At 41.2% G+C, this 25,997-nt stretch overlaps 1 protein-coding gene across 1 annotated transcript; it reads right to left on the reverse strand.

Moving 5' to 3' along the window:
- Positions 1-3,390: 3,390 nt before the first annotated feature.
- Positions 3,391-25,460, reverse strand: TRIM36 (tripartite motif containing 36). Its single transcript, XM_054004253.1, has 10 exons — positions 25,397-25,460; positions 24,195-24,429; positions 16,743-17,068; positions 13,387-13,533; positions 12,280-12,375; positions 11,136-11,389; positions 10,418-10,542; positions 9,343-9,636; positions 8,767-9,064; positions 3,391-4,535 (listed from the first exon to the last, which is right to left on the reverse strand). The coding sequence occupies exons 1-10, from the start codon at positions 25,421-25,423 to the stop codon at positions 4,181-4,183; spliced, it is 2,157 nt and encodes a 718-aa protein (XP_053860228.1). The 5' UTR covers positions 25,424-25,460; the 3' UTR covers positions 3,391-4,180.
- Between the last annotated feature and the right edge of the window lie 537 nt (positions 25,461-25,997).

A 25,997-nucleotide genomic window follows, 5' to 3' on the forward strand; every position in this document is an offset into this window, starting at 1 on the left:
CACTTCCATGGTAGTGGAAAAAATATCACAGCATATTGTCAGTGCCTCTTGACAGTGTGTTTTTTATTTAATAAGATGGACTAAGCACCAAAGAGTACTGTCTGGAATGCATACTAAGTATTCAAGTAACACCAAAAGCCAAATCAATTTTTAAATTCAGAATGAGATAAATACAAACAGATATATCAAAAGGTAGATAAATGTTTATAGTAGCATAATTTATTTTATTATTTATTATTACTTACTTCAGTAGAGTAAGTAATTGCATAGCATAACACATGTTAAATTAATTTAAAAATCTAGTAGAAAAAGCCCCTAAATTTTTAATTTCTTACTTCTACAGTCTCAAACTAATAATCTTTTTTAGATCATTGAGTCTGAGACACTGTCTTCATATCTGCAATAGAGTGTTCCATTTACAAATATTTCCAGAAAGTAACAAAAGGTCTGGTGATACAAATCCAGATGCTTATAAAAAATCTAAATGTGGAAATGTGGAGTGCTAACCATGACATAAAGCCTCTAATTTACACCAGGCTCTGAAACAGAGGAATCAAAAATGAAACATTCATCTATGGAAGGGGATTTGGTCTGGAAAAGAAAGTTCAGCCCTACAACCTACAGGTCTAAGCCAATTATTGGTTTGGTTGATGAACTGACCATTGCTAGTTATACAAGGGGAGAAGTCACAGCTACTGAAGTGAGAATCCTTTCTCCTGGCTCTCTCTGACTGCTGCATTCACATGTAAGATCCTGACTCACATACTCAACAGGGTAGACTAATGTAAGAGTTTTCAGTGCTTGACTTTTGGTTTAATAAATACTGGAGAGGGAAAAGAAGTAGGAGGAACAAAAAATCTTAACAGCAGAGAGATCTTCTGAGTCTCACTACAACTTAGTTTGCTCCAAGACCTGGAAAAGCAAACAAACAAAAACATGGGCATGTTTGTGTTTCCAGTTAAGCTACTCAGGAACATCCTAGTCTAGCAGTGACTGAAAAGCTGCAGAAGGCCGTCAGATCTTAGTGACTAGGTAAACAAGCATCATCAACATAAACAAATGCAAAATAGCATACCAGGTGGGGAAAACCCTGCATGCACAGCTAACCATCAGGACTGCATGAAAAACACTGCAAAAGAAGCTTCATCATGAGCATGGCATTGGATATCAAGCAAATAGAAGGCAATTATGGTTTAGGACTAAAAGAAGAAGGAAAACACAAAACTTTGTCATCCTTCACAGCAACAGAGTGTCTTATGGACAGACTGTTCAGTCAGCCTCAGCAGGCAAGAAGAGAGAAATGGCTTCAATCCAGTAAGAGGGAAGATGAAAGGGAGGGAATGACAGAAATTAAAGACTATAATGATAATCATCTAAACCAGAAGAAATTACTAAAAAGGCTAACTAGTAAGAGACAATTTGTCTTTTCTCCTGCAGGAGAAAATTCCAAAAGGTACCCCATACTTCACACCTGCTGTTGGGACATCAAAGTGTTTCTCATACAACTCACACTGAATCTGTGGAGGGCACTTTCACACAGCCTTATCAAGACAGAAACATTTGCAGGTGAGATCCAGACAAGAAGTTGTGCTTGCTGGGCCTTTCTGGCTGTCATGCTTATGCTGGCATAGACAACCATTTCTGACAGTTTTTTCCAACAGTGGCCACAGTCAGGGGCTTAGGAGAGAAGACACTGGGACAGGTGGACTCCAGGTCAGATCAGTACAGCACTTCAGACAGCAAAGCCTGCAAAAGTTTTGTATTATGACCTACATTCACTTAACTGTATTGTGATTTTCAGGTCCCATTTCACAGCTCTACAGCTATATACACGGACTTAGTAAGCATACTTCACACACATTCATCAAGATACAACTCTATCCCCAAATTATAAAGCATATCCCCAAATTAGAAAGCAACAAGTACTTATTAGAAACATCCTTCACTTTAGATCCTTATTTTTCCACAAGTCAACAGTACATGCACCCTACTTTTTTTTATACATGGGTTTCTATTAAGAGAGGCAGTCCACCTCCATTCCCAGTAACAGATCCTCCTGGAACATAGGTCAGAATTTATGGAAGACAAGAAAGTGCTCAGGGACAGCCAGAGGAGTTCACCAAGGGCAAGAACTGCCTGACTCACCTAGTGGTCTCCTGTGACCCAGTGACTGCACCAGAGGATAAGGGAAGAGCTAAGAGATACCAAGTACCTGGACTTCTATAAGGCCTTTGATAAGATCCCTCACAACATTCTTACCTCTAAACTTGAAAGAAAAGGGTTTAAGTGGATGGACTTTTCAGTGAATAATGAATTTGCTGGATAGCTACACCCAAAGAATCACAGTCAACAGCTCAATGTCCAAGCAGAAACCAGTAATGAGCAGTGTCCCTCAAGGGTCTGTACTGGCATTGGTGTTGATGTGCACCTCATGACGTTCCCCAAGACCGAGCACAAGGTCTTGCACCTGGATCCAGGAAATCTCCACTATCATACAGACTGGGGGATGGAGAGCAGCTCTGCAGAGAAGGACTTGAACATCCTGATGGACGAAAAATTAGCCATGAATCAGCAATGTGTGCTTGCAGCTCAGAAAGCATCCTGAGCTGCCTGGTGGCCATCAGGGCAGGGGAGATGGTTCTCCCACTCTGCTCTACCAAGACCCCACCTGGAATACTGCGTTCGGCTCTGAGAGGTCCCAGTACAGAGTGGTTCCAGAGGAGAGGCACAAAAATTATCAGAGGGCTGGAACACTTCTCCCGTGAAGACGTTATAAGAGATGGAGTTATTCAGCATGGAGAAGGCTCCTGAAAGACTTTATTATGGCCTTATAATATATAAAAAGTATTTTTAAAAAAGATGGAGAAAGACTTTTTACCAAGGCCTGGAGAGACAGGACAAAGGGCAATGGTTTTAAACTAAAAGATGACAGATTTAGGTTGGATATAAGGAAGAAATTTCTAACAATAAGGCTCATGAGACATTGGAGAAGGTTTCCCAGAGAACCTGTGGATGACCCATCCCTGGAAGTGTTCAAGGTCAGGTTAGATGCAGCTTTGAGCAACCTGGTCTAGTGGAAGATATCCCTGCCCAAGGCAAGGGGAGTTGGAACTACATGGTCTTTAAAGGTACCTTCCAACTCAAGCTTAACTATGATTATATGATTCTATGAAAAACTACTATGTGATACAGTTTTTAACATCAGAGGAACTGAAATTTGAAGGGAGGACATCCTTTAAGGCAGAAATTAGGTCTCAGAACTTAACCAGTGCATTTTTAACATTCTTACTAAGAAAAATTCAAGCTGTTACTAGATAAAAAAAATTAACCTATAAAAGTAAGTATTAAATACCTGATTTTATTTTTTAAATTCATATATAATTACTCATGTTAGCAACTCACTTGCTTTTGCCTAAATACCAGGTACTATTATTCACACATGCAAACATTTCTGATTTTTGACTCCAAATTCTGACATTTAAGGTACAATTGCACTTTCTTTTAGATAGCTTATAGTAAAAGACTGAAAGAATAAAGAAACTTACCATTATGCCACCAACTATATCACACTGAGTGTCAGAACTTGCATTTTAACTTACAATCACATTAAGAGTATACAACATGCAATCAGAATCAAGTTTACCTTCATAATTCCAAGTATAAGTTAAACATTCAACACCATTTCTAATTTCTTCCTCTTTCATATTATATTTTTATATGCTATTCTGTGCTGAAAGGCCCAACTGGTGCTCAGGGGTTAACTGGAAAGCATTTAACCCTGCAGAGGCATTCAGGCAGATTTCTTAAAAGGAGAATGGCAATTGCACACTGTCAGCTTTGACTTCATTAAATACAAAACTGACTATGTAAGGATTTCAGTTAAATAAAAGGCAGATTTCTACCCCGAAGAGTAAGTTTTGGTTGCTAGTCAGACTTCATTCTTGCTTCCCCCAGGAAAAGAAGTCTGTGGAGAACAGCATTGCACAGATCACAAGAAAAGCAGGAGAATTCCTCTGGTGCAGGAAGCACTTGGACAATTTATTTTAAAAAATCACAGGCCAGAGGCTTGTGAGCAACACGTAAGTGGAATATAATTTATCAGGACTAAAAGCTAAGGTAGAATTCTTCTGCTTTCATTTTCTGTCTCAGAACAACAACGGGAACTAGATGTCGTCGTGCACTAGATGTCGTCGTGGTACTCCCTGTAGTTGGCTGTGACAGCTTCCTCAAGGTGCACTGCTGCACCGCCCATTAAAGCAAACGCTGGGTACATTAAGCCAGAGCAATCCACCTCACATTCGTACAGGCACTTCATATGGCCTGCATCATAAAACCCTACCCTGCCTCTGTCACAGTCAAGGCAAATGCCCAAGCATGATGGCAGGGGAAGGATTCTGCTGGCTGGATCCTTGGGAGCAGCAGGCGTAGCAGGGATAAAGAACTTCTTCATGCCTAAAGTGACCAGTGTGCAAGGCTGCGATGAGTCAAAGAAAGCATCTTCACTCCCACTGTCATGACCGCTGTCTTGCTCATATCTGGAACACAAAAAAAAGCCATGTACTTTTGTCAAATGCTGAAGTGGGATCAGTGATGTGAATGGGAGAAGAACATTTCTGTGAGATAGGCAACACCACACAATCACCCAAAAAAAACTTGGCTGGTAAAAAAAAATATGGACTCATAGAATATCCTGAATTAGAAAGAAACCACAAAAAACATCGAATTCAAATTCCTGGCCCTGCACAGGACAGCCCCAAGAGTTACACCATGTGCCTGAGAGCACTGTCCAAATGCCCCTTAAGCTCTGGCAGGCTTGGTGCTCTGACAGCTTCCCGGGGAAGCCTGCTCTATATCCAACCACCCTCTGGGTGAAAAACTTTTTCCTAATATCCAGCCTAAGCCTCCCATGACACAGTTTTATGCCATTCCCTTGGGTCCTGTCAATGGTCACCTAAGAGAAGAGATCAGTGTCTACCTCTCTGCTCCCCTCATTCTCTTCTTCTCCAGGCTGAACAGGCCAAATGACTCCAGTCGCTCCTTATTAGGCTTTCCCTCCAGACCCTTCAAAATCTTCTCTGGATACTCTCTAACAGCTCCATGTCCTTCTTATATTGTGGCACCCAAAACTGCCCCCAGCATTCGAGGTGAGGCTGTCCCAGTGCAGAGCAGAGCAGGACAATCCCCTCCCTTGCCTGGCTGGTGATGCTGTGCCTGATGCACCCCAGGACATGGGACCCTCCTGGCTGCCACGGCACTGCTGGCTCATGTTCACCTTTTCATTGACCAGGAACCCCAGGGCCCCTTCTAGAACACTGCTCTCCAGTCACTCCTTTCCCAGTCTGTCTGTACACCCAGGACTGCCTCATCCCAGGTGCAGGATCTGGCACTTTCCCTTGTTGAATTTCATACAGCTGGTGCCTGCCCAGTCCTCTCATTTGTCAAGGTCTCTCTGCAGGGCCTTCCTGCCTTTGAGGGAGACAGCTGCTCCTCCCAGTTTTGTATCATCTGTGAACTTGCTTAGTATCCCTTCCAGTCCTGAGTCCAAGCCATTTATGAAGCTGTTGAAGGCATAGGGCTGAGGATGGAGCTCTGTGGAACCCCCCAGTGACAGGTCACCAGTCAGATGTCACCCCATTCACTCGATGAGCTAGTTGCTCATCCCTTGCATGCTGTGTTTATCCACCTGAGCACTGGATACCTTATCCAGAAAGATACTGTGAGAGAGACAGTATCAAAAGCTCTGATAAAATGCAAAAATATTACATCCATTGGCTTCCATTAGTGACATCCACTACTGACAGTTGACCAGTCTGGTGTCACCCCATTCACAGAAACCCTTTGTGCCCAAAACATGAGCCAGCTGCTCACCCACCACACAATGTGTTTATCCAGATGTGTGCTGTACAGTTTGTCCAGAAGGATCCTAGGAGACATAGCATCAAAAGCCTTACTGAAATTAAAAGAGGTTACAACAACTGGCATCCCTTGGTCAGCTCAGTGGGTTACCTTTGTCATGAAAGGAAAGTAAGTTTTTCAAGCAGAACTTTCCCCTGGTGACTGCACTGTCCTTCAGGTGTTGTTCAGTAATTCCCAGAATAATCTTCTTCATAAATTTACCAGTTACTGAAGTGAGACTGACAGGCCCTGACTGACAGTCAGGGTCATCTTTCCTGCCAGTCTTGAAAACTGGGACAACATTTGCCAGCTTCCAGCTGACTGGCACCTCCAAAGACCATTGAAACTTCAGAGAGGTCTCAGCCAGCTCAGTACCCTAGGACGAATCCCATCAAGCCCCATAAACTTATGGGGATTCGGGTGGAACAGGAAATCCTGCATAAACTTCCAGCCAACCTCAAGTTTATCATTCTCACAGTCATGGTCCTTGAGTTCTGGGACCCCCAAAGCCCACCACTGGTGTTGAAAACCAAGGTCAATAAAGCATTAAACATCCCTGTCTAGTCTCTGTCCCTTTCAGTGAGGTGACCACCCTCCTCCTGTAACATGCCAATGGTATTTCTGACTGCCTTTTGCTATTAGCATCTTTTTAAAAAACTCTTTTTATTGTTCCCCACAGTTCTGGCCAGCTTCAACTCCAGTTGGGCTTTGACCACATGAATTTTCTCCCTCAAATGTCAAGCAGCTTCTCTTTATTTCTCCCATGTTGCCCAACCTTGCTGCTATTGGCCATACCCCTTCTTTTTTTTTTTTTTTTTTTCTGCCTTAGCTTTAGAAGATCTCTGCTCACCCAAGCCAGTCGTCTTCTCTCCTGCTTGACTTATGACATTTTGGAATTGCCTGCTCCTGTGCCCTTAGGAGGTGGTGCTTAAAAAGTGACCAGCACTGATGGACCTTAGCACCTTCAATAGTGGTCTCGCAGGGGACTTTCCTGACTAGTACCCTCAGCAGCCTGAAGTTTGTTCTCCTCATGTCCAGAGTTGAAGTTTTTGCTGGCACTTCTCCTCCTGACAACAGAGATTTTAAACTCAATTGCTTTGTGACTGCTGTGGCCAAGACGGCTGCTCATCTCCACTTTGCTCACGAGATCCTCTCTGTTGACAAGGAGAGGAGATCAAGGAGAGCACTTTTCTCAGCCATCTCCCTTAGTACTCATACCAAGAAGTTATCATCCAGGTGTTTTAGGACTCTTCTGGACCTGTTTGTTTCATCTATGTGGTGCTCTCAGTTAATATCTGCCAAGCTGAAGTGCCCTACAAGGACAAGGGTGGTTGATGTAGAGATATTCCTTAGTTCCTTAAGGAATAATTCATCAATGTCCTCATCTTGGCTGTGTGGCCTGTAGTAGATTCCCACAATGACATCCACTTTGTTTCTCCCGTAATCCTTACCCAGAAGTTCTCAACTGTGGCATTGTCAGCCACAGGCTCCACACATTCCAGACACTATGTTACAGACAGTGCCACCCCCACCTCATCTGTCCTCCTGTCCCTCTGAAGAGCTTGCAACCAACAGTGCATTCCAGTCACAGCACTCATCCCACCAGGCTTTGATTACACCAGTGATACATACTTTAGCCAGGAAGGAAGATGCACTTAGTAGTTGAAGACTCACTTGGGTTACTTCAAACAATTAATAACAGCTGAACTCCAATAAGGACAAGACCACAGAAGGCTTTACTAAGGAGTGGATGTATCTAAACATACTTATGCTAGGCAATAATTAATGATTCTACAGGTACAGTAAATTAGTTAACTTGAGAAGTAACTTAGCAAATATGACCAATCCTTACAGACAAGAACTCCTGTGAGTTTTCCATGATGCTGCTATGTTACAGTATCTGTAAAATTCACAAAACAAAAGGTAGTGTTTTAGTGGTTTAAGTTTGGATGCTTTTTTTAAAGTGCTGTGTCTGAAGAATTCCCTGAACAGTTTCCCAGATGGTTATATTTGGTCAGTCTACATGCTTTTCCCTCCACCTCTGTCCCCAGATAAAGACACATGGAGAAGCACACATTCTTCAGTACAGACATTCCCTACTTAGGATTTCAGTTTTGGGATGCTTGTGAGGGCAGTTGTTTCTGTGTCAGCTAAAATTGTGCAGATATCTATGTGGAGAAGGAAAAAGAAATCAGGAAATTTAGATCTAATTTCTCACTTTGCAAATGGCTCCATCTTCCATTTTCCACAGAAGAAGCCAAAAATTTGTTGAATTTCTGAAAAAGAGTCCCCAGGAGATAGCCTCCGTGCCTGCAGTTCCTACACACATCGAGGCTTGCTACAACTGTAATTGTGAGATGGAAATCTTTTTATTGGCTTGTCCACTGTACTTTAGCTTGTGCTCAGTAGCACTCCAATATGGTATGCAAGCATGTAGCCTGGGGTAAGCCAGTGACTTGGAATCCACTGTGACACAGCTACTGCAAAAACAAACAAATATGTACAGTGAACACTGTTCCTCTGAAAGGCTGCCAAACCTTGTATGCGAAGAGAATTAAGGCAGAGCCTTGCTACTGATAATCAAGCATTCAATCTTAAAACTTATTTTTAACCTTCTTTCTTTAACTGACATTCCTTGGCATCTACAGGAACCTGACTTCTTTCCTAAAAAGAAAGAAAATAAGACTCTGGATAATCAGGATAATCTTTCTGCTAATAACAGGACAACCTGCTTACACCATATCCTTCAAACTTTTCACTGGTTAGCTTCACCCTGCATCCTAACTGAGAACAGACTTGCTCTTCATTTACTTTTTAAAAAAGCCATCCTCTTATGTAAAACATGTATTAAAGTAAGAGTATGCAATTTACCTTGGACTGGTGACATCATGGGTATTGTGGAACAATTTCTGTATCTTGTTGCTAGAAACAACTCCCACTTTCACCAGGTATGAATAGGCTTCCACATTAAAAGCCCAGAAGTACTTCCCTTTGGCAATCCCAGTGTCACCAATGATGTAATCCAGGGTTGTGTAGCATCCAACCTGCAAGCGCTCAGATCCCAGAAGCAGAGGAAATCCAGCCCTACTTTCCACAGAAGTTCTTCTTGGGTTCAGCTGGAGATGTTCATTGTTGTACCCACATTTGTCATCAAAAAGAAAACTGAAAACTGAAAAAACAGTATCCCGAAGAAATTCTGCTTAGTTATATAAGTATTTGGCCTTCTGTGCTTATAAACTACATTTTAAATCATACTGGCATTAGAATTTGTCACTTTTAAAGGCTACCAGGAGTGTCATGCAAGCTAACAGTCTCCATATGTTACCTGCTTAATCTATAACAGTGCTTCTAAACATTTATGAAAGTGGTAACAGTGTAGGAGACATCTGGGAGCTACTGGAAACTACTTTCAGCTCTTAATACTGACGGACATAAGGAACCCCATACCTGGGGCTGGAGGAGTACGCATAATAACTTCTCGGCTCCAAGGGCTACAGATGGACCCTTTGTATCCCCGAACTCTAAAGGCGTAACTGCTGTCATCATCAAGATCAGATAATACTTTGCTCTTGCCATAAACTTCAGTCTTTTGCCATGTCACTCTCTCCTCTTCTTTATTAAGTTTATGATACTCAAGAACATAGATATCAGCTGAATCTGTCTTCCCAGGGCATTCCCAGCTGATCAGAGCTTTGTTGTACATTCTGCTCTGCTCTTCGCTGATTTCTGGTATTTCTAGACCTGAAACAAACAAGAAAAAAAGCTCTGAAATTTAGATACATGTTGTTTTGGAGTTAACCATACAACCAGTCCTGGGTAACCCAAAATGTTATTGTATTCCAAGTCTATCTGTGCACCTGTGCGATTTCAGCTACTTTGTAGCTAGGAACTATTACAGTTATTTTTGGCCATTGCTATTTTGGTTTTTTAGTAAACTTATTTTTTCACTTCTATCAACTCATATTTGTTTTTCCCTATTAGTGGAAAGGTTTTGGTTAAAACTATATTGAGAGGAAACTCATTTTAAAGCATCCACCTCTTAAAGATGTCTTAAACAAAGACATAAACCCCTTTGTTGAGCTGTAGCACTGTTAAAGGGGAGAATCTGACTCTCTCAGTTAAAAGGAGTAGATAAGGATGGTTCTCTGTTCATACACTTAAATAAATCCCCTATTTTCTGTTTTTACTTTGAAAGGCTTGAGCCTTTTTTTTTCTGGCAGCTTTAAAAATTATTACTTTTGGTCATGCAATAAAAAAGCTTTTAGAAAGACTAAGTGTGATGTAAATACAATATTTTGAAGCCAGTGCAAACTGGTACTGAAGAAAATGTCATTTTAGCTTCTTTATGAAAGCTGAAACTAACACTGCTGCCAGGTAATGCTTTCTGAATTGTGGAAACAGCAAGAACAATGCAAGTCACAACACTGAGCTCTGCAACTGCTGCCCTGTGCAAGTTCTGCCTTTCTCTAGAGAAGCCCTTAAAGCTAAAACTTGAGAAAGACCTAATGCTCTCAGAATTTACCATTGGAATGGAAGGACAAGTCACCAAGGATGTCTTCTTGCTTGGCAGTGTCCACCACAAAGTCTTCAAAAGTAGTTTCAGCTGCTGGCCTAAAGCTCTTCAGAGACTCAGTAGCTTTTTGGATTCTGAAAACACAAAAGTGGGATAGCACAAGAAAAAAAAAGGCAATTCAAGTTGGACATTCCTTAAAATAAAAATGCTAGGTTTTGCTTTAAAAAAAGTTCTGCTTTCATGTACTTACTAATGTTTCCCAGAAATTTCCCTAGAATCTCTAGAAAGATTCTCAAATGCAAAATTTCAAGGCCTTTTATACATCAGTGTAAAGATAATGAACAGGTAGTCATTCAGTTGGCAAAGCATATGAACAATTTGGAGGATTATGTTCAAAGTACCAAACTGATGTGAGGCGCTAGTAGAAAACACAAAGATCAAAGAGCCTAAACCCAGAAGAGATCTGTTAGATTAACTTGCAAATACCTGATAAAAATCTCAGACAAGGAATTTGTCAGGGAGCTAAACAGACTATCCTCCCACTGCAGTCCCACTGAACAAGGCTAGGCATTGTGGACAAGAGCACTCCTCTCCTGAGTGTTGTTTCCTAATGCACACTCGAATGCAGAAATTCCAGCTGAACATGACCAGGACCATCTCCCAAGAATACAACTGCACGGACATCTGGAACAGTACTTGTGCCTCAAACAGAAGATATTTAAGATACCTGACATGAAGTTGTTTTGCTGTTTGAACAAAACAGGAGGGATCAGTTTCTTTAAGCACTTCTTGAGCATATCCTACAAGGCCATTATTTTCCAGGAGCCCTTGGTATTCTTCCACTTGTGTTTGCAATTTTTCCAGCCTTATATTCTTAGAAGTTTCAATTGCCCTAAGAGCTGCAGATTTCTTCTCTTCCAGGACATGGTACAATTTCTCAAAACTCTGAGATGCTTCTTGTTTAGCTCTTTCACTATTGCACTAGGAGCAAACAAAAGACATTTCAGACAGATTCTACATCACTGTGACTGTACAGAAACATACTTAAGGTTGTTCAAGACATTACAGTAATCTAGTCATCCATTTGACAGATAAGACTAATGAGCTTTGCTATGCTATTCAGCACTGAAAATGAGATCAGCACACTACCCAAGCTAGTCAGCATTTGCTGTCTTTAACAGAGAATGAAGAGTAGGAAAGTATTCCTCTGATTACGCCTTGAGTTATGCATTACATTTGTCTATATAGCTCATGAAAAAGCACTGTAAAAGCATGTCAGTCTCTGAAGACTTCATGCCCAAGAGCTAGGTGCTCTTCCACCCTCCCCAACCACCCTGACCTGAGGGTCCAGCCCAGCTTCTCGTTTACACCCTCTGAACCATAGTGCCACCTCTAAATACTGTCCTGGATAAAAGGAACTGCAAAACAGAGACAGTCTGTAATCAAAACACACAAGTACTAGGAGCTTCTGCAATTTCTGCCTTCATGTTTTTCAACTTATGTGTGACTCTTCTGCAGGGAGATTTTGCCCTTAATTCTGACATTTTCAATGTAAACAGGCAGCATAAATACTGCACCATCATAAATACAGAAATGCCCTATGCGTAACCCACTTTGGTTAAGGTACCAAGTAATCTTTATTTTATTTAAATTTACAGCAGCACTCAAAAATGAACTTCCCTTTGTCTGCTTCTCATACTGGCAGGACGAGGTCTTGCCATGTGTGATTTAGTCTACCACAAACTGTTCAAAAATTGTTTTACTACTTAACTGAAAAACTCAAAGTCTGAAACACTTCACTGAAAACAGTTTTGAATCCTTCCTGTGTCTGTACAAAGGCCAACCCCTGACAACCTTCAAACCACTCTTACCGCTGTTTCTTTCAGCAGCAGATCCAGCTGTGTGATGTGAGCTTTCACCTGGCTCTCCTTACTGATGAGGTATTCAATATCTTTTGAAAGCTTCTCCTGTTGAAGTAAAACAGCCAGAATAGGGCATCTCACACAAAGTGACAACCAGCACAGGCAGGTCATCGAGCTAGTCCTCAGTTTTTCTAGCCACAAGGACAACAGCGTGACACCAGTTATGAGCAGCAGTCCTGCAGCAAAGCAACTGTGAGTGAGACTGCTGGCACAGTTTCTAAGGATCAGAGGTAACAGTGTCAGCTGGCTCCCAATCACCCAGGAATCATCCTCTCTAATATTGGGAAAAAGTGGCTTCAGGACATTAAACTTACAGGAAGGAGTTGATAGTTATTAATTCATTTGTAGTAAGAGTTGCTAGAAAAATGAGTTGCACAAATCACAGATTTGTCCTTGTGCTTCCCTAAATGCAAGAGTTAGCAATTGTACAGGAAAAGCCTTGCAAACTGGTGAGGAGGCCAAAGAGCAGAAGGCAGGCTAATCTGGTCTTTTTCTTTTTTTTTCCTTTTTTTTCCTCCTGAGAGCATGAGACGAAGAAAAGGAAGAAGATGAAGTAGGTGTGTCTTTAATAACAAAATGATATTTGCAAGTCTTCTCTGTTGTGCTTTGCTTAGGAAATTAACAACTATGCAGCTTCAGAAACATACAAAGATACATACAAAGATATCAACAGATACTTCAGATGCAAATTTGTTAGAAGTGCTTCTCAAGTATCCTCTACCACAAGCTACCTGAACACTTACATTAAAAAAAATTGATTGTAAAGTTGATTAACTGCTTAAACCTTCCGCATTGTCTGTAGTGCTGTACAATTACCTGAAATAAGATGACAGCACTTTTCTGGGGCTATGTTTCGAGCATCATAGCAAGCAGTTTAGTTTCTAAAACATGCTTTATATCACATTAACAATTCATTAACGAATCACAACAACAAGACTCAAGACTAGTTCAGGGTCTCCCAAACACACATCCTGGCTTCTATCAGTGGGAGTTTGCCCTCACATCAGAAGTACCTTTCTCCTTCTTAAGGCCAGGTCCAATCATATTTTCTTTTACCTTAAGGGTTTTATAGGCAGTGCTCATGGTTGTTACTCTATGGTTTGCATGACCTCCACCCAGTTTGCAAAGATGACAAACAGGCCTTCTGCAGATTTCACAGTACATGTTTACTCTCTCCATTTCATGTTCTGGACACATCAAAATCTGGGGAAAAAAAAAAGAGCAGAGACAATACAGATGTACTTCCAAAAATGGAGATTCTCAACAAAAATCAAAACACCCAATGAACCCAAAGCAGCATAGGACTTTATCAGTGATTTTTAATAGTCAGTTTATCTTCTACCTTTTATATTTGTCAGTGCTATTGAAAGAGAGCAGATGAACACACACAGTTTCACAAGGTTTACAGTAAGTAAGCCTCTAGCAGTGTCTGTGTAGCCTCCATATAGCAATCAATCTTTTGCTAAACCCTGCTCATGTTGTTTGCAACGACTCCAGCACCCTACACTCCAGCTCTGAGCTGTAAATGCAATATATAACACACCCAGCCTGTCAAAGTTAACCATGCTCATGCCAGCATCTCTTGCAACAGCTATGAACTGTTTCTTGAAGCAAGAGCTGACATAACATTGTAGCAATTTAAGTCTAAGCTAGATTTTGATAAACCATATAGCCATTGCTCTTGGAGCTAAGAAGTGCAGCCACCAACTACAGCTACAGTAATTTTAAAGACAAAAGACTCCAGTGTTTCAGTCTTTCTGTCTGACTCCAGTTACAAGCTGCTCACACTGACTGCAACTTCCAGGATTAGCTCAAACAGCATTGCAAGAAAGCTGGTGTTTGCTAAAAAATTGAACTTTTTGAAATAAACGCTCAAAGAGTTAAAAAAGTGCTGCTCAAGTCCAAGCTCAGGCAACAGCTTAAACCACATGAAGTATATGTGTGTGTGTGTGTGTGTGTTGGTTTAAAAAAAAAAAAAAACAATGCTTGCTTTGCCTCATTCTAGAGCACTGAAAGACAACATTTAGGTCATCTATTCCATAGAAGTTACCAAAGAGAAGCTTTTGAGGAAGTTTTTCAGTTTCAATATGCCCCTGCACAAGAAAGGTCAGAAAAGGGCATAAAAATAGAAAATTGTGAGCAGCACAAATATGGATACAATAAGCTAAACCCTGAAACAAGCTTTTAAGTCTCAAATGTTATCTTAAGGTATAGTGAAAAGCCCAAAGGCACCAGTCTCACCAGTACCTTAATACTATCTAATTAAAGAAATATGCAATTAGCAATCCCATTTGGATTGACTACTGGATTTGGAAGGAAATAAAAAAGGGAAAAAAGGAAGCTGCCAAGAAAATCAGCTGTGCAGGCAAACATATTCAAAAACTACACTCATTCAGTTAGTCTGTGTAAGTAATTTTTTCCACAGCAGTGTACAGCCACACCTCACAGAAAATCCATATTTTTATTCATCTCCTTATGCAAGTAAGAGACAGTAGAGGTCAGCAGACTGCCTTGTCTTCTCTCAAAACTCCAGAACAATCAGCCCAGTATGTTCTTCTCCCATCCCCACCACACACGCTACAAAGTGCTCTCCAGCCTGGTTGTACATTAAAGTGGCAACTGAGAACATTGTTTAGGAGATCAACAAATACTTCATGCTTTCAGTTCAGGTCTTAAAAATGCAGTGCAATGAAGAATGCACTTTTCTTTTTTTATATTAAGCTCAAACAGTCCTCAGAAAAGCTTCTGTAAGAGCACAGTAAAGATCAGCTTACCACGGTTGGGAAGTTTCTCAAAACAAGTAGATGTATCTAAAGTTAACTACACTATGCTTTTCTCTTTTTTCCCCCCTCTTCCTCTCTTCACATATAATTAGAAATGCTAAATCCCACATGCACACACATACTCAATACATCAGTGAAAGAATAATCTAAACCACTTCACCCCATTTTGCTCTGCTTCAAGAGAATTCAACTACTGACTTTTAATCCTGAATTCAGTCTGCATGCAGTGTAACACCACAGGGCACTTTTTAGGGATCACAAGAGGCCTTTGGTATTTTCCAATAGCAACATTGCAGCTGTCATAGATGCCACAGAAGAGAAGTTTTTAAGGAACTTTATAGCATCTTAAAGCAAGAGCTAGAAGATAGTATGCAAACTTTCAGCTTGCTCATTTATCCAATAGAGGGACATTTCACACAATGTGTGTGCAAGCACATTTGAAAGCATATGAAGCATGTGCTCACTTCTAACTGGAATTAATGTTTTAGACTCAAGGAAAACACCACAAAGTGGAATTCTGGATGTTCACTATCTCCCAGCCTGCTAACTTTAGAGGCTCAAATTTTTCCAGTCCCAGAAGGAAAGTACACCAGCAGTTAAGAGCTTCTAACACATTGCACATTAATCAAATTTACTTAATTTAATAATAATTAATCAGGACTCCTTGACCATCAGCATTTCTGGCACCTGTGGGACATCCAGGAAGGAGGCACAGGCACACAGGATGTACTGGGACATTAATGCCATTATTATTGTCCCTGGTTAGCAAGACAGCATCTGTGACATTTAACATTTGTGATCTAACAAATTCAATAAGGCACTGCCATGTACTGCACCATGCTCAGCATGAGACACAAAGGTAGTGGCATTTTGTTATCACTGTTTTGTCTGAATGCAGTAACAGCAGCACCAGTGTCTAAAGTAGAAATTTTGCCATAATGTTTTTAGCTTTTCTGCTACAGATAAAAAAATAATGGTGTAATAACAATGGAGACCATAACTCCACCTTTTGCTCTTGTTAAATGCAAGGAAGGAGAGAAAGAAGATGCTTGGTGATGGATCAAATTCAAGCACAAAGCATCCAAAGGGATGTACCTAAAAGGGGCATGGAAGAGGCCAGGTGTGCTGGGGTTTTTTAATTTGACACACACAGGCATCCTCCCCAGGCAGTCCATTCTAGATGCTCAAGAGCAAGGTGCCAATAACACCAAGGGTGTGGATTCAATCCCTGTATGAATCATTCACTTAAAAGCTGAACTTGATGATCCTTGTGGGTCCCTTCCAAGTCAGAATATTCTGTTACTTGTGATCATTAAGCCTTAAAAAAGAAAAAAAAAGAAAGAAAAAAAAAAAAAAAAAGAAAAAAAAAGGAAAGAACTACTCAAATCACAAGTAACACAATCCATTCCACAAAGTAAAACCCCTTATTTTTACGGGACCCTTCAAGTATGCTCTCAATGTCCCATTGTCCCATTCAATGACAGCAAGGAGCAAAAGCTTGTGGCTTACTCAATAAATAACAGCAATTTTCAAGAAAACAATCATGGTCCTAAAAAGCAACTATCATTGCATAGATATGTCTGCAGCTACAGGAGAATGCTGCAACCTTAATTCTGTAAGTATACTTACCTTGGGTCTGAAGTTGGTGGTTGGTCCTACGTATTCATGTTGGGCTTTCACAGTTCCCCAAGGATGGTGTATTTTGAAACATTCATTGCAATAGCTTGCACTGCAGTCCATGCAGCTCTTTGTGGACTCCTGAGGTGGAGGTTTGCAGAAATCACACATAATAGCAATGGCTGCCCTGGCTGCCTGTCTGTATCTTTCCACAATGGTTTCCAAAGTGAAGTTGCGAAATAGGCCATTGATACCACGCTCCCCGAGATCAATATCCCGCTGGCAACTTGGACAAGGAAACAGAGTTGATCTAGGAGTCAGTGAATTGCGTTTTCTGCCTGCATAGACACCAAAACCCAATTTAGGATGAGCATAAACCAAACTGGTTTAGATTTTAAAAGCACAGGAATTTACAAACCAATTCCAGACTGTAGCACATCGTCCAAACCAGTACAACACCAATTCATATGCAGTCTGCCAAGCCAAAGAGAATACAATTGCCTTGACAAGGTAGTGTAATGTCTGACTCCAAGGAACATTATAAACTACTACTCAAAAACTTAATTTTATGTTAAGATAAATTTAGCTCTTCCATTTTCTTTATCTAGTTTTGGATGCACTCAAGCTGTAACCTTTTGAAACAATAAACAAAAAACTTTCTGGAAGCCAAGTGGTTTTAGACTAACTGGTTACCTGTATAGAGAGCAACAGCTTCCTAACATATTGAAGTGAAAGATGCTGACTCCCAGAGCAACAGAAATACATAGCCAACCTTGAGCTCCCTGAAATTTGCTTTGGCTGAGTTCAAACTTACTTTACTCATCCCAAGAGGCGTCATAAAAAAAACAGGAAACAAGGGAACAGTATGACATCTCAGCCAAATAATTTAGTCAAGAAATGCTTAGGGCTCACTTGGCCCCTCCTGAAAGGCCTCAGTAAAGGAAGGCTGCTAAATAAGCCCTGCACACCAAAGGGAAATCTGAGGTAGTTACATCTGGAGGTTACTCTACCCTGAACTGAGGAGCCACAGATGTCTACAGGGATGTTAAACAGCATACATCTACCTCTATTAATTTCTAAAGAGGGAGCTGCAGAGAAGCTGCACTCCTACCAAACAGCTACACACAAATTTCCTCCTTTCTCCAAAGTAAAATCACAGGCTCAAGAAAAGCCACTAACTTAAGAAGCCTTTTGAGTCTCTAAGGAGATGGCTCACACAAACTCAGAGGTTATTCACAAGGTAATATTCCTGAGGTTATCAAACCAGGAGTGCATTCTGTCTTGCTCATGAACCCACAGGCTGCAACTACCAGATCCTTTACATATTTCAAAAGCAGGCTAAGCCAGTCTTTAGGCTTAACTTGTATTCTGTCAGCTTCCCCTTACAAAGAATCAAAAAAACCCCATATTCTGTAGTGCTGGTGCATTGCTTTAAGATCTCTTTGAGAGCACTGCACATTGGTATAACTAACCGTCCTGATTTCATCTAGGTTAGAGATCGTTTTCTTAGTAGCTGGTACAGTGCTGTGGTTTGGATTCAGTATGAGGTTATTACACACGGATGTTTTGGCTGTTGCTAAGTAGTGCTTACCCTAAATCCAAGACTTTCCAGTTTTCCATGCTTCACCAGAGAGCAGGTGCATGAAAAGCCGTGAGGGAAAACAGCCAGGACAGCTGACCCAAACAGCCAAAGGGATATTCCAAATATGTCATGTCCAGGACATAAACTAGGGGTAGTCAGGCGTGGCAGGGTGGGCACTGGGTGAACAACTGTATTGTCCATCATTTGTTTCTCTTGGATTTTATTCATCTCTCTCTTTTGTATTACTATTTTTTTATTATTGTTATCCCTCCAATATATACTCCAGTATATAATTAACTCTATTCCAGCTGAAACCAGGACAAAATTTGTAAATGGAGGTAAGACTTCAAGCTGAGTTCTTAGTTTTGAAATTGGCTCTTCTTCAGAAAGGGAAATTTGTCCTTCTCTGTATTTAATCAGTATTTTCCCATCAAAATTGCTAATGCTTTATTTCTTTTTGAAGTGTCCTGTGATGCTACCCAAAATACACTTGCCTTGAGATTCTCTCCTATTGCTCCTTCACCTAACAATCCAAAATCTCCATTCCTATCATGCCCTTTCCAGTCTCTTCAAATAAAACACCAAACCAACACTCCTATAAGCAATCAGTTCCTTTAAATATCTTTGAAATTTAACCCGTGGTAGTTATGTATGACTGTCAGCTAAGAAGTCACAATCAGAGCATGGATAAGTGTGCATGTGCTGACAGTCTCCCATCCAGCTTAGTCCCATGCCTTTCTTTAAGTTCTGAGCAGAACAACTAGGCTGCATTTACAGAATAGGATGGGTGACAGAAGGCACAGGTATGCAACTCTCTACCTAAGGGAGCAGAGATTGTTGCCTGATTTCACTTTTTTTCATATTTACTTGAAATGAATTAATTACTGCACATCCTGCAGTACCTATAGCTTGGCATACACAGCAGCACACGCATGCAAGGCACAGCATCAACAGTGAAACACAAACTGTACTGTATGTCCAGTGTATGCTCCAGGAACACAGAGAAATCTTCTACACAGACTTCTACAATGTCCTAGACAAAAAGATGACTACACATGCAGTGCCATGCAGACAACAGCTACAAAAAGTGACCTAGAATACACACATTCACTGAAACTAAGAAAATAATCATACAATGCAGCACATATTGGGACTGCCTGCCAGTAGTATGCTAGAGCAGAGAGCAAACAATGACAAAGCAAGATAACAAGGAAAAAAAAACATGGTGCAGTGGTCAAGTTTAAAAATACAATCTGAAATTCATATCCATCCGAATGGAGGCCTTTCACTCTGCCTGTGGTGGACCGAAATGAGATTGCCATCATGAGCCATGCTCTGCAAAGACTGGTGACATTCTTTACGGAAAGCAATCCAGTGTTAAGGAAGTCCTGCACACCTTCAGATGTCTCATCCCTTTTCATTGACAGCACTCTGAGAATCTAGGTTGGGTTTTTTTCCTGTTTTAAATCCTGGAAATTTATTTGCTAAGCTGCATGGAGTGTTCTGCAACTTCAATACTCAAAAATAAGGAGATACATCCTCTTTTTGCCTAGTTTGCTTTCTGCTTAAAGGATTTCTACACTCATATTTTAAGAAGAAAGCACTGATGAAGTAATTACTTACTTTAGACACTGTCTTTCCTATCTGTATTGTGTCAAATTTGCTGAAACTAAAATCTGGTTATATTAAAAAAATCCAAACAAACAAAAAGCACACACAAAAAAAAAACAGACCGACCAAAAAACCCCTTGAGTTTTGTAGACATATTTAGATGTGCAACTCAGAGAAACTTAGCTCCTACCCACATTCTCTTTTACACTTTGCCAATTCAGTTTACAACAAGCAAATATGTATTTTGTGAAATATTAGAAATCATCACACGAAATTTTCCAGTGATTTGTAAACTGATTGCTCCACTTGCAATAAGTTGCTCAATCAGTTACAAAAAAAATCACTACACTCAGACGCACAAATACTACCATACAGATTGCCAAGATTCAAGTCAAAAAGCAATTTTAAGTATGTCCTTTAAAGACAATGTTTAAAAGAAAAGTCATCTTCCCAAAAAGAGGTACCAACACTTAAAATGTTGAAAAGTCCAACCTGCAGTGAAGGGTTTGCAAAGGGATAAGACACCTTAAAGTTGTGTTTTTCAAGTAAACAGTATTACCAGAATTCTATGGTTGTGGAAGACATGGACATTTAATGTGTGAATGTTTAATAAAAAAGATTTAAAAGTCAACTGGATTCACTTGCAGGGTTGGGATTTTTTTTTTTAATAGAAATGTATATTGCCACCCCATAACTCAGTTAATGTTTTTGGATGGGCTTTTAGGGGGAAGGAAAAAGGGAAGGGGAAAAAGGGGATAGGGATAGCAAGGGGAAGGGGTAAAGAGGGAAGGGGGAGAGAAAGGGGAGAGGGGAGAGGCTTCATAAGAGAAGCTAGCAGAGCTAAAATGTTACTTTCAGATACTTTAGTCTTTCACAAATCAAAAGAGCTTTCTGGAAAAAGAGCAGACATGGACAGCTTTCTAAAAGGTCTGAGGGCATCATACCGTGTCTCTGTTTTATGACACTTTCAGCCTTCAGTTGAGGCAATTCAAACTTCCTCTTCCGATCAGCTGCTTTGTCCTCCGCTGAGTGTGAAATTCAGATTTGTGTTTAGCTCAGTTCACATCTTTCTTGAAGGACAACATATTCTATGGATTGTGTCTGCTAGTACTGTGGCAACAAGGAATTTGGAGACTTTTTCTCCCATTTTTGACCAACGATGACATTAAAAAAATGCTATCAGTATTAAAAAAGTCCACATAGTAGCTGAGCTGCTCAGACAAGCTCAATTTTGGAAACAAGATTTAATTAAAAGATCGACTTATCCTTCAATCTCATTGTGTCATTAGACACACCAAATTTTACAAGTCTAAGTGTAAAATGTTTCATTTTCCTCACATATTCATGTGCTGTGATAAACTACCTACTCCTATCAATATGGTGCAAATTTCAATCAAATTAAGCAGGCCTAAATACAATAATGAACCAATATTACGTTCCATTTAGCAGTGATGGCCAAACACGACCTGTAAACATAACGAAGATCAATCCAATAATCACACTTCATTACAAGTAAGACAGCAGTTTCACTGAAACTTGAGCATGTAAACTCCTGAAAATTAAAAAGCAGGGGGTGGAGGAGATGGTGTGGTGATTGCTGGGGTTCGGTGTGCATTTTTGTACCCACCAATGTATATTCAGTCATATACACACACGGAAAAATATATAATCCAACCCTTAACTGAATTCCAGTCCAGTTGACCTTTAAATCAGTCTTGCACAGAATGAAAAGCTGTCTTTATAAAACTTCTTTGCTGTACCTTTGCTCACTGCAAAAGAATTTTTGTGGACTTGACCACTGACAAAAAGCTATATGCTAATCAACAATATTTAACTCGAGATCTAAATGCTAGACTATCTCTAGCCAACACAAGAAGTGAAGCATTTCTACCTCTGCACCCAAAAGACCTCCTCTGTGAGGCTGTGAACAATGAACAGAGAGCTATTTAGACATCAAAAAATGAGATATACCATTGGTTTACAATGGTTCAAATGAAAAGCATCAACTCTTTTCTCTCCTGTGGCTGTTAAACTCCTGCAGGGTTGAAAAGCAAGGATGTTTAATTTCCTAGCATATCAAAAAACAGTAATATTTAAGCAGAACAGGAAAAAGCAGAAGGAAGGCATTGGGGGGGGGAGGGGCACAGGGAGAGATATTTCACACATTCGCATGAGTGTCAATATAACCCCATTACATGCTTTAATTGCACCAACACTGTAACTACAGTAACATTAGAGATAATTGAATAGCAATATTTTCATATTATATACAGCAAGACTTTGTTAATTAAAAATTATTTTAAATACAATACAAACAGGAGTATTTTTAAACCAACACACTGGTTTTTAAGCAGCACATAGACTCCATTTCAATGAGTTCTGTTGTTTTTACATTAAGATAAATTGTACTTTTAAATGCAAGCTCTGTGTGTACAACAAATACAGAACATGACCAAATACACACCAGCTCCTTCTGTCATACCAAGAATTTAAATGTCAACCCATTTAAAATTGATTATATTCTTTATGAGGACATCAGGGATTCTTTAAGTGGGGAAAAAAGCCAAAAAAACATAGTGGGAAGAAGGTGTCATATGCATTTTGAAATGTGACACTAAGGTCTTGACACCGAAATACCCTGCACAAGCCTCCCAAAAGTTCTAGTGGGTTTCTGTGCATGCATGTGAGACCACACTTTGGATGTTCTCCTTACATTTTCTCTCTTATGGAGCTGTTTCCTTGCAAATTCCCCACAAAGCAAATTTAGCAAGGCAATGCACAGTATGAGTACTTCAGATGCAAGACAAAAACTATGCAAATGTAAATTGCAAGCTGGCGACCATTGCTGGTACCAAACTGGTCTGAGAGCAAATCTCACACTCGATATAGCAATGGAGCTATAATGCCTGTAACATTAAAAGCAAAGACAGTATAATCTGAATTTAAAAATCTATTCTTTAATGCTTCCATTTCCATATGCTTTTCATTCTGTAAATTTGAACTGTCTGAGATGATAATTTTCCTGTGATGTGCATCTGCCCAATGCTCTTTGAGGTAAGAGGGGGAAAGTTCATTATTTCCAAATCTCAACCCTCTCTTGCTACTCATCAAACATGTCTTTAGGAAAGCAATCACCTCTCTGTTAGCAGAGAGGTCAGATGAGGAGATATATTCCCATCAGTTTGCTGAGACAGTGGCAGACCACAGTGGATTTAAAGGTTTACAACTCCTGCAACAACATGTGTACCTGTATCTCAGGACAGGGTGGTGGCGGCAGGAGGAGCACTAGTGGCCAAAAGAACTAGTGGCTTTTTGCTTAACAAACTGATTTGAAAGAGTACCAGTACTAACAATTCAGTACTAAATGGTACTAAATAGTTGTTTAAAAGAAGCTAGTGAAATTGCACATTTGACCTGTGAAAACTGGGAAGGATGAACTTTAGTAACACAAAATGTAAGAACTTTAGAGTTTGTAGTGTTGGTAACTCTTCCAGAGCACAGAGGAGTATTGTTTTAAAGTGGATATATGTCAAAAGAAAGCCTGAAAGCCAAGATGAGATATCTTTCAAGAAGTAAAGCATGTACAAAGCACTTTCAATGCATCTGTAGGAGAGCAGACCAACTCATCCATGGATTACAAAGACTGCAATAATCTTTCTAGCACAATACCTCAAAGAGCATGAGAAGTCCTAAAGCTAAGTACTCCTTAAATCTTCAAGCAGACCACAAGGAAGGAGGCTGTTAGGGCTGTCTGCTTACAGTCATCTGCCCTTCAAATCTGCAACCATGCAATAATCATAACCAATGGAAAATTATTTACTGTATGCCTAATGAAGTGGGCAGGACAAAACTAGCTTGCAAAGTCTACACAGGCTCAGAAGGAAGTCAAGAGCTACTGCATTGGGGCTGGTTGAAACCAGAGCAAACCACTGGCAGGCAATGAAATTGCCAAAATCTACATCTCCATGCTACTGAACATGATGCTACTACATCGCCATGTAACTGAAATACAGAAATAAACAAACACAATGGTTATAAAGATGTATAGAATGCCAGAAAGACAAATCTATTATAGATGAAACAGAGTGCATTGTCCTTAAAAATACTCCCAGTGTTCTTGACACAAAATAAACAAGAGTAGCACTATCCCTAAATCATCTCTATAACTACATCAGGAGTACCAGGAAGACATTTTACCAATGCAGACGCCATTCAGCTCAAGCCAGTCTAATAATAAAATCAGGAAAACATGCACAATTTCTGATACATACCTGATCTATTAATCCTGTCAATTCTGTCCATGCTAGAAGCAGAGATTCTAATTCGAGGGCTACTCTGATTAGAGGATTCAGAGCCTCCATCAGCAAAGGAGTCTTCAAATGCAAAAAGTATTTCTTTCACACATTTGTGACAGACATTGTGCTGGCAGGGAAGGATCAGTGGATGGGTAAACAATTCTTTGCATGCTGGGCAGATAAGCTCTCTTTCAATACCTTTAATGGCAACCTTCATGATAGAAAGAGGGAGAAACAAGTGTTAAGCGCAGAAAACACGAGCCGCCAAGACTTATGGCTTTGGTCTATGTCACCAAACCCCGGCTCCACAGAAAAAATGCACACAATTTTATCTGGTTTGAGGCACTTCTTTGGCTAAAACAAACATCAATTAACATTTATGAAAGCACTGACAGCATTCATTTCAACTTAAGTGAACATTGCCACTAGGCAAACTCAGTTCATCTTTAGGTCATGTCTGCATTGCAGAGGAGGAAAGGAGGGGAGTAGTCTTAATTCCACTCAAGGACCTAGTGAAATGCAACTGAACGCAACCATACTCCTTAACAATAGCAGTCCATATGTTTAGCTTGCTCACTGGCTTACAAAAAGGGAGCAGGGGGAAAAAAAAAAAAAACAACAAAATTAAGTGTCAGACTGGTTAAACAACAGGCTTTCCTGACGTATAATTCACGTTTATAGGCTGAAACTGTCTTGACTTCATTAGGGTAATTGTTCCGTGTCAGAAACATCATTTATTTATTTATTTATATGTTTATTTACGTCTTTTATCTGGCGCACAAAGAGCCGCCTGTGGATCTGTGCGGCTCTTCAATAATTCCGTGACCCCCGTGGCCGCCCCTGGCAGCGCGCCCCGCTAAGCACCGGGTGTCGGGCGGGCGCAGGCAGCGGCAGCGCAGCACAGCGCCCGCTCCGCCCGGCGCCCTCCGGGCGCGCTTTCCCCTCCGCGCACCGCGCCCGTCGGAGCTCCCTGAGAGCCCTGCCCGCCGTCCCGCCGACTGCCGCACAGAGACGAACCTGTCGGCGCACACCATGGGGACTGCCAGACTGACTGACTGACTGACAGACAGGCGGGCAGGCAGACAGGCACACACACGCTATAGCCCCTCGCAGCACAAGAAGAGGCACGACGCACCCGGCCCCGGCGGCCGCGCCCCGCCAGTTCCCCCCGCACTCACCGGGCTCTCCAGCCGATCGCTCTCCATCCCCGCGCCTCTTCCTCCTCCTCCTGCGCCGGGGCGCCGCCAGCCCGGGCAGCCGGGACACGGACAGTGCACCGCCCGTGGCGGCTCCCGGCGCAAAATGGCGAGCGGGCGGGCGGGCGCGGGGCAGCGCGGGCGGGGCGGGGCGGCCGCGCCCGCGGCAGCAGCCGCACAGCGGAGCTGTCCAGCCGCCCACGCCGCGCAGCCCCGCGGGACACCGGCTATCTGACTCTGCTATTGTTTTGGTCCTTTTCTTTCGCCGAGCGGCACCGGAAATACCGCAAGTCCCGGCGGCCGGGAGTATTGAGTGCATTCCCGCTCAGCCCCTGCCATTGATCACCTCTCGTGGTACCCATGTGATAGAATCGCTGAGTCGTAGAACGGTTTGGGTTGGAAGGCACCTTGAAGATCACAGAATCACAGAATCACAGAATCAGTCAGGTTGGAAAAGACCTCTGAGACCATAGAGTCCATTCTGTGTCCTAGAGCCATCTTATCAACTAGACCTTGGCAGTAAAAGCCACATCCAGTCTTTCCTGAAATATCTTCACCATCTCCCTGGGCTTTGAAGAAATTC

This window comes from Vidua macroura, chromosome Z, assembly GCF_024509145.1.
Source record: "Vidua macroura isolate BioBank_ID:100142 chromosome Z, ASM2450914v1, whole genome shotgun sequence".
NCBI lineage: Eukaryota > Metazoa > Chordata > Aves > Passeriformes > Viduidae > Vidua > Vidua macroura.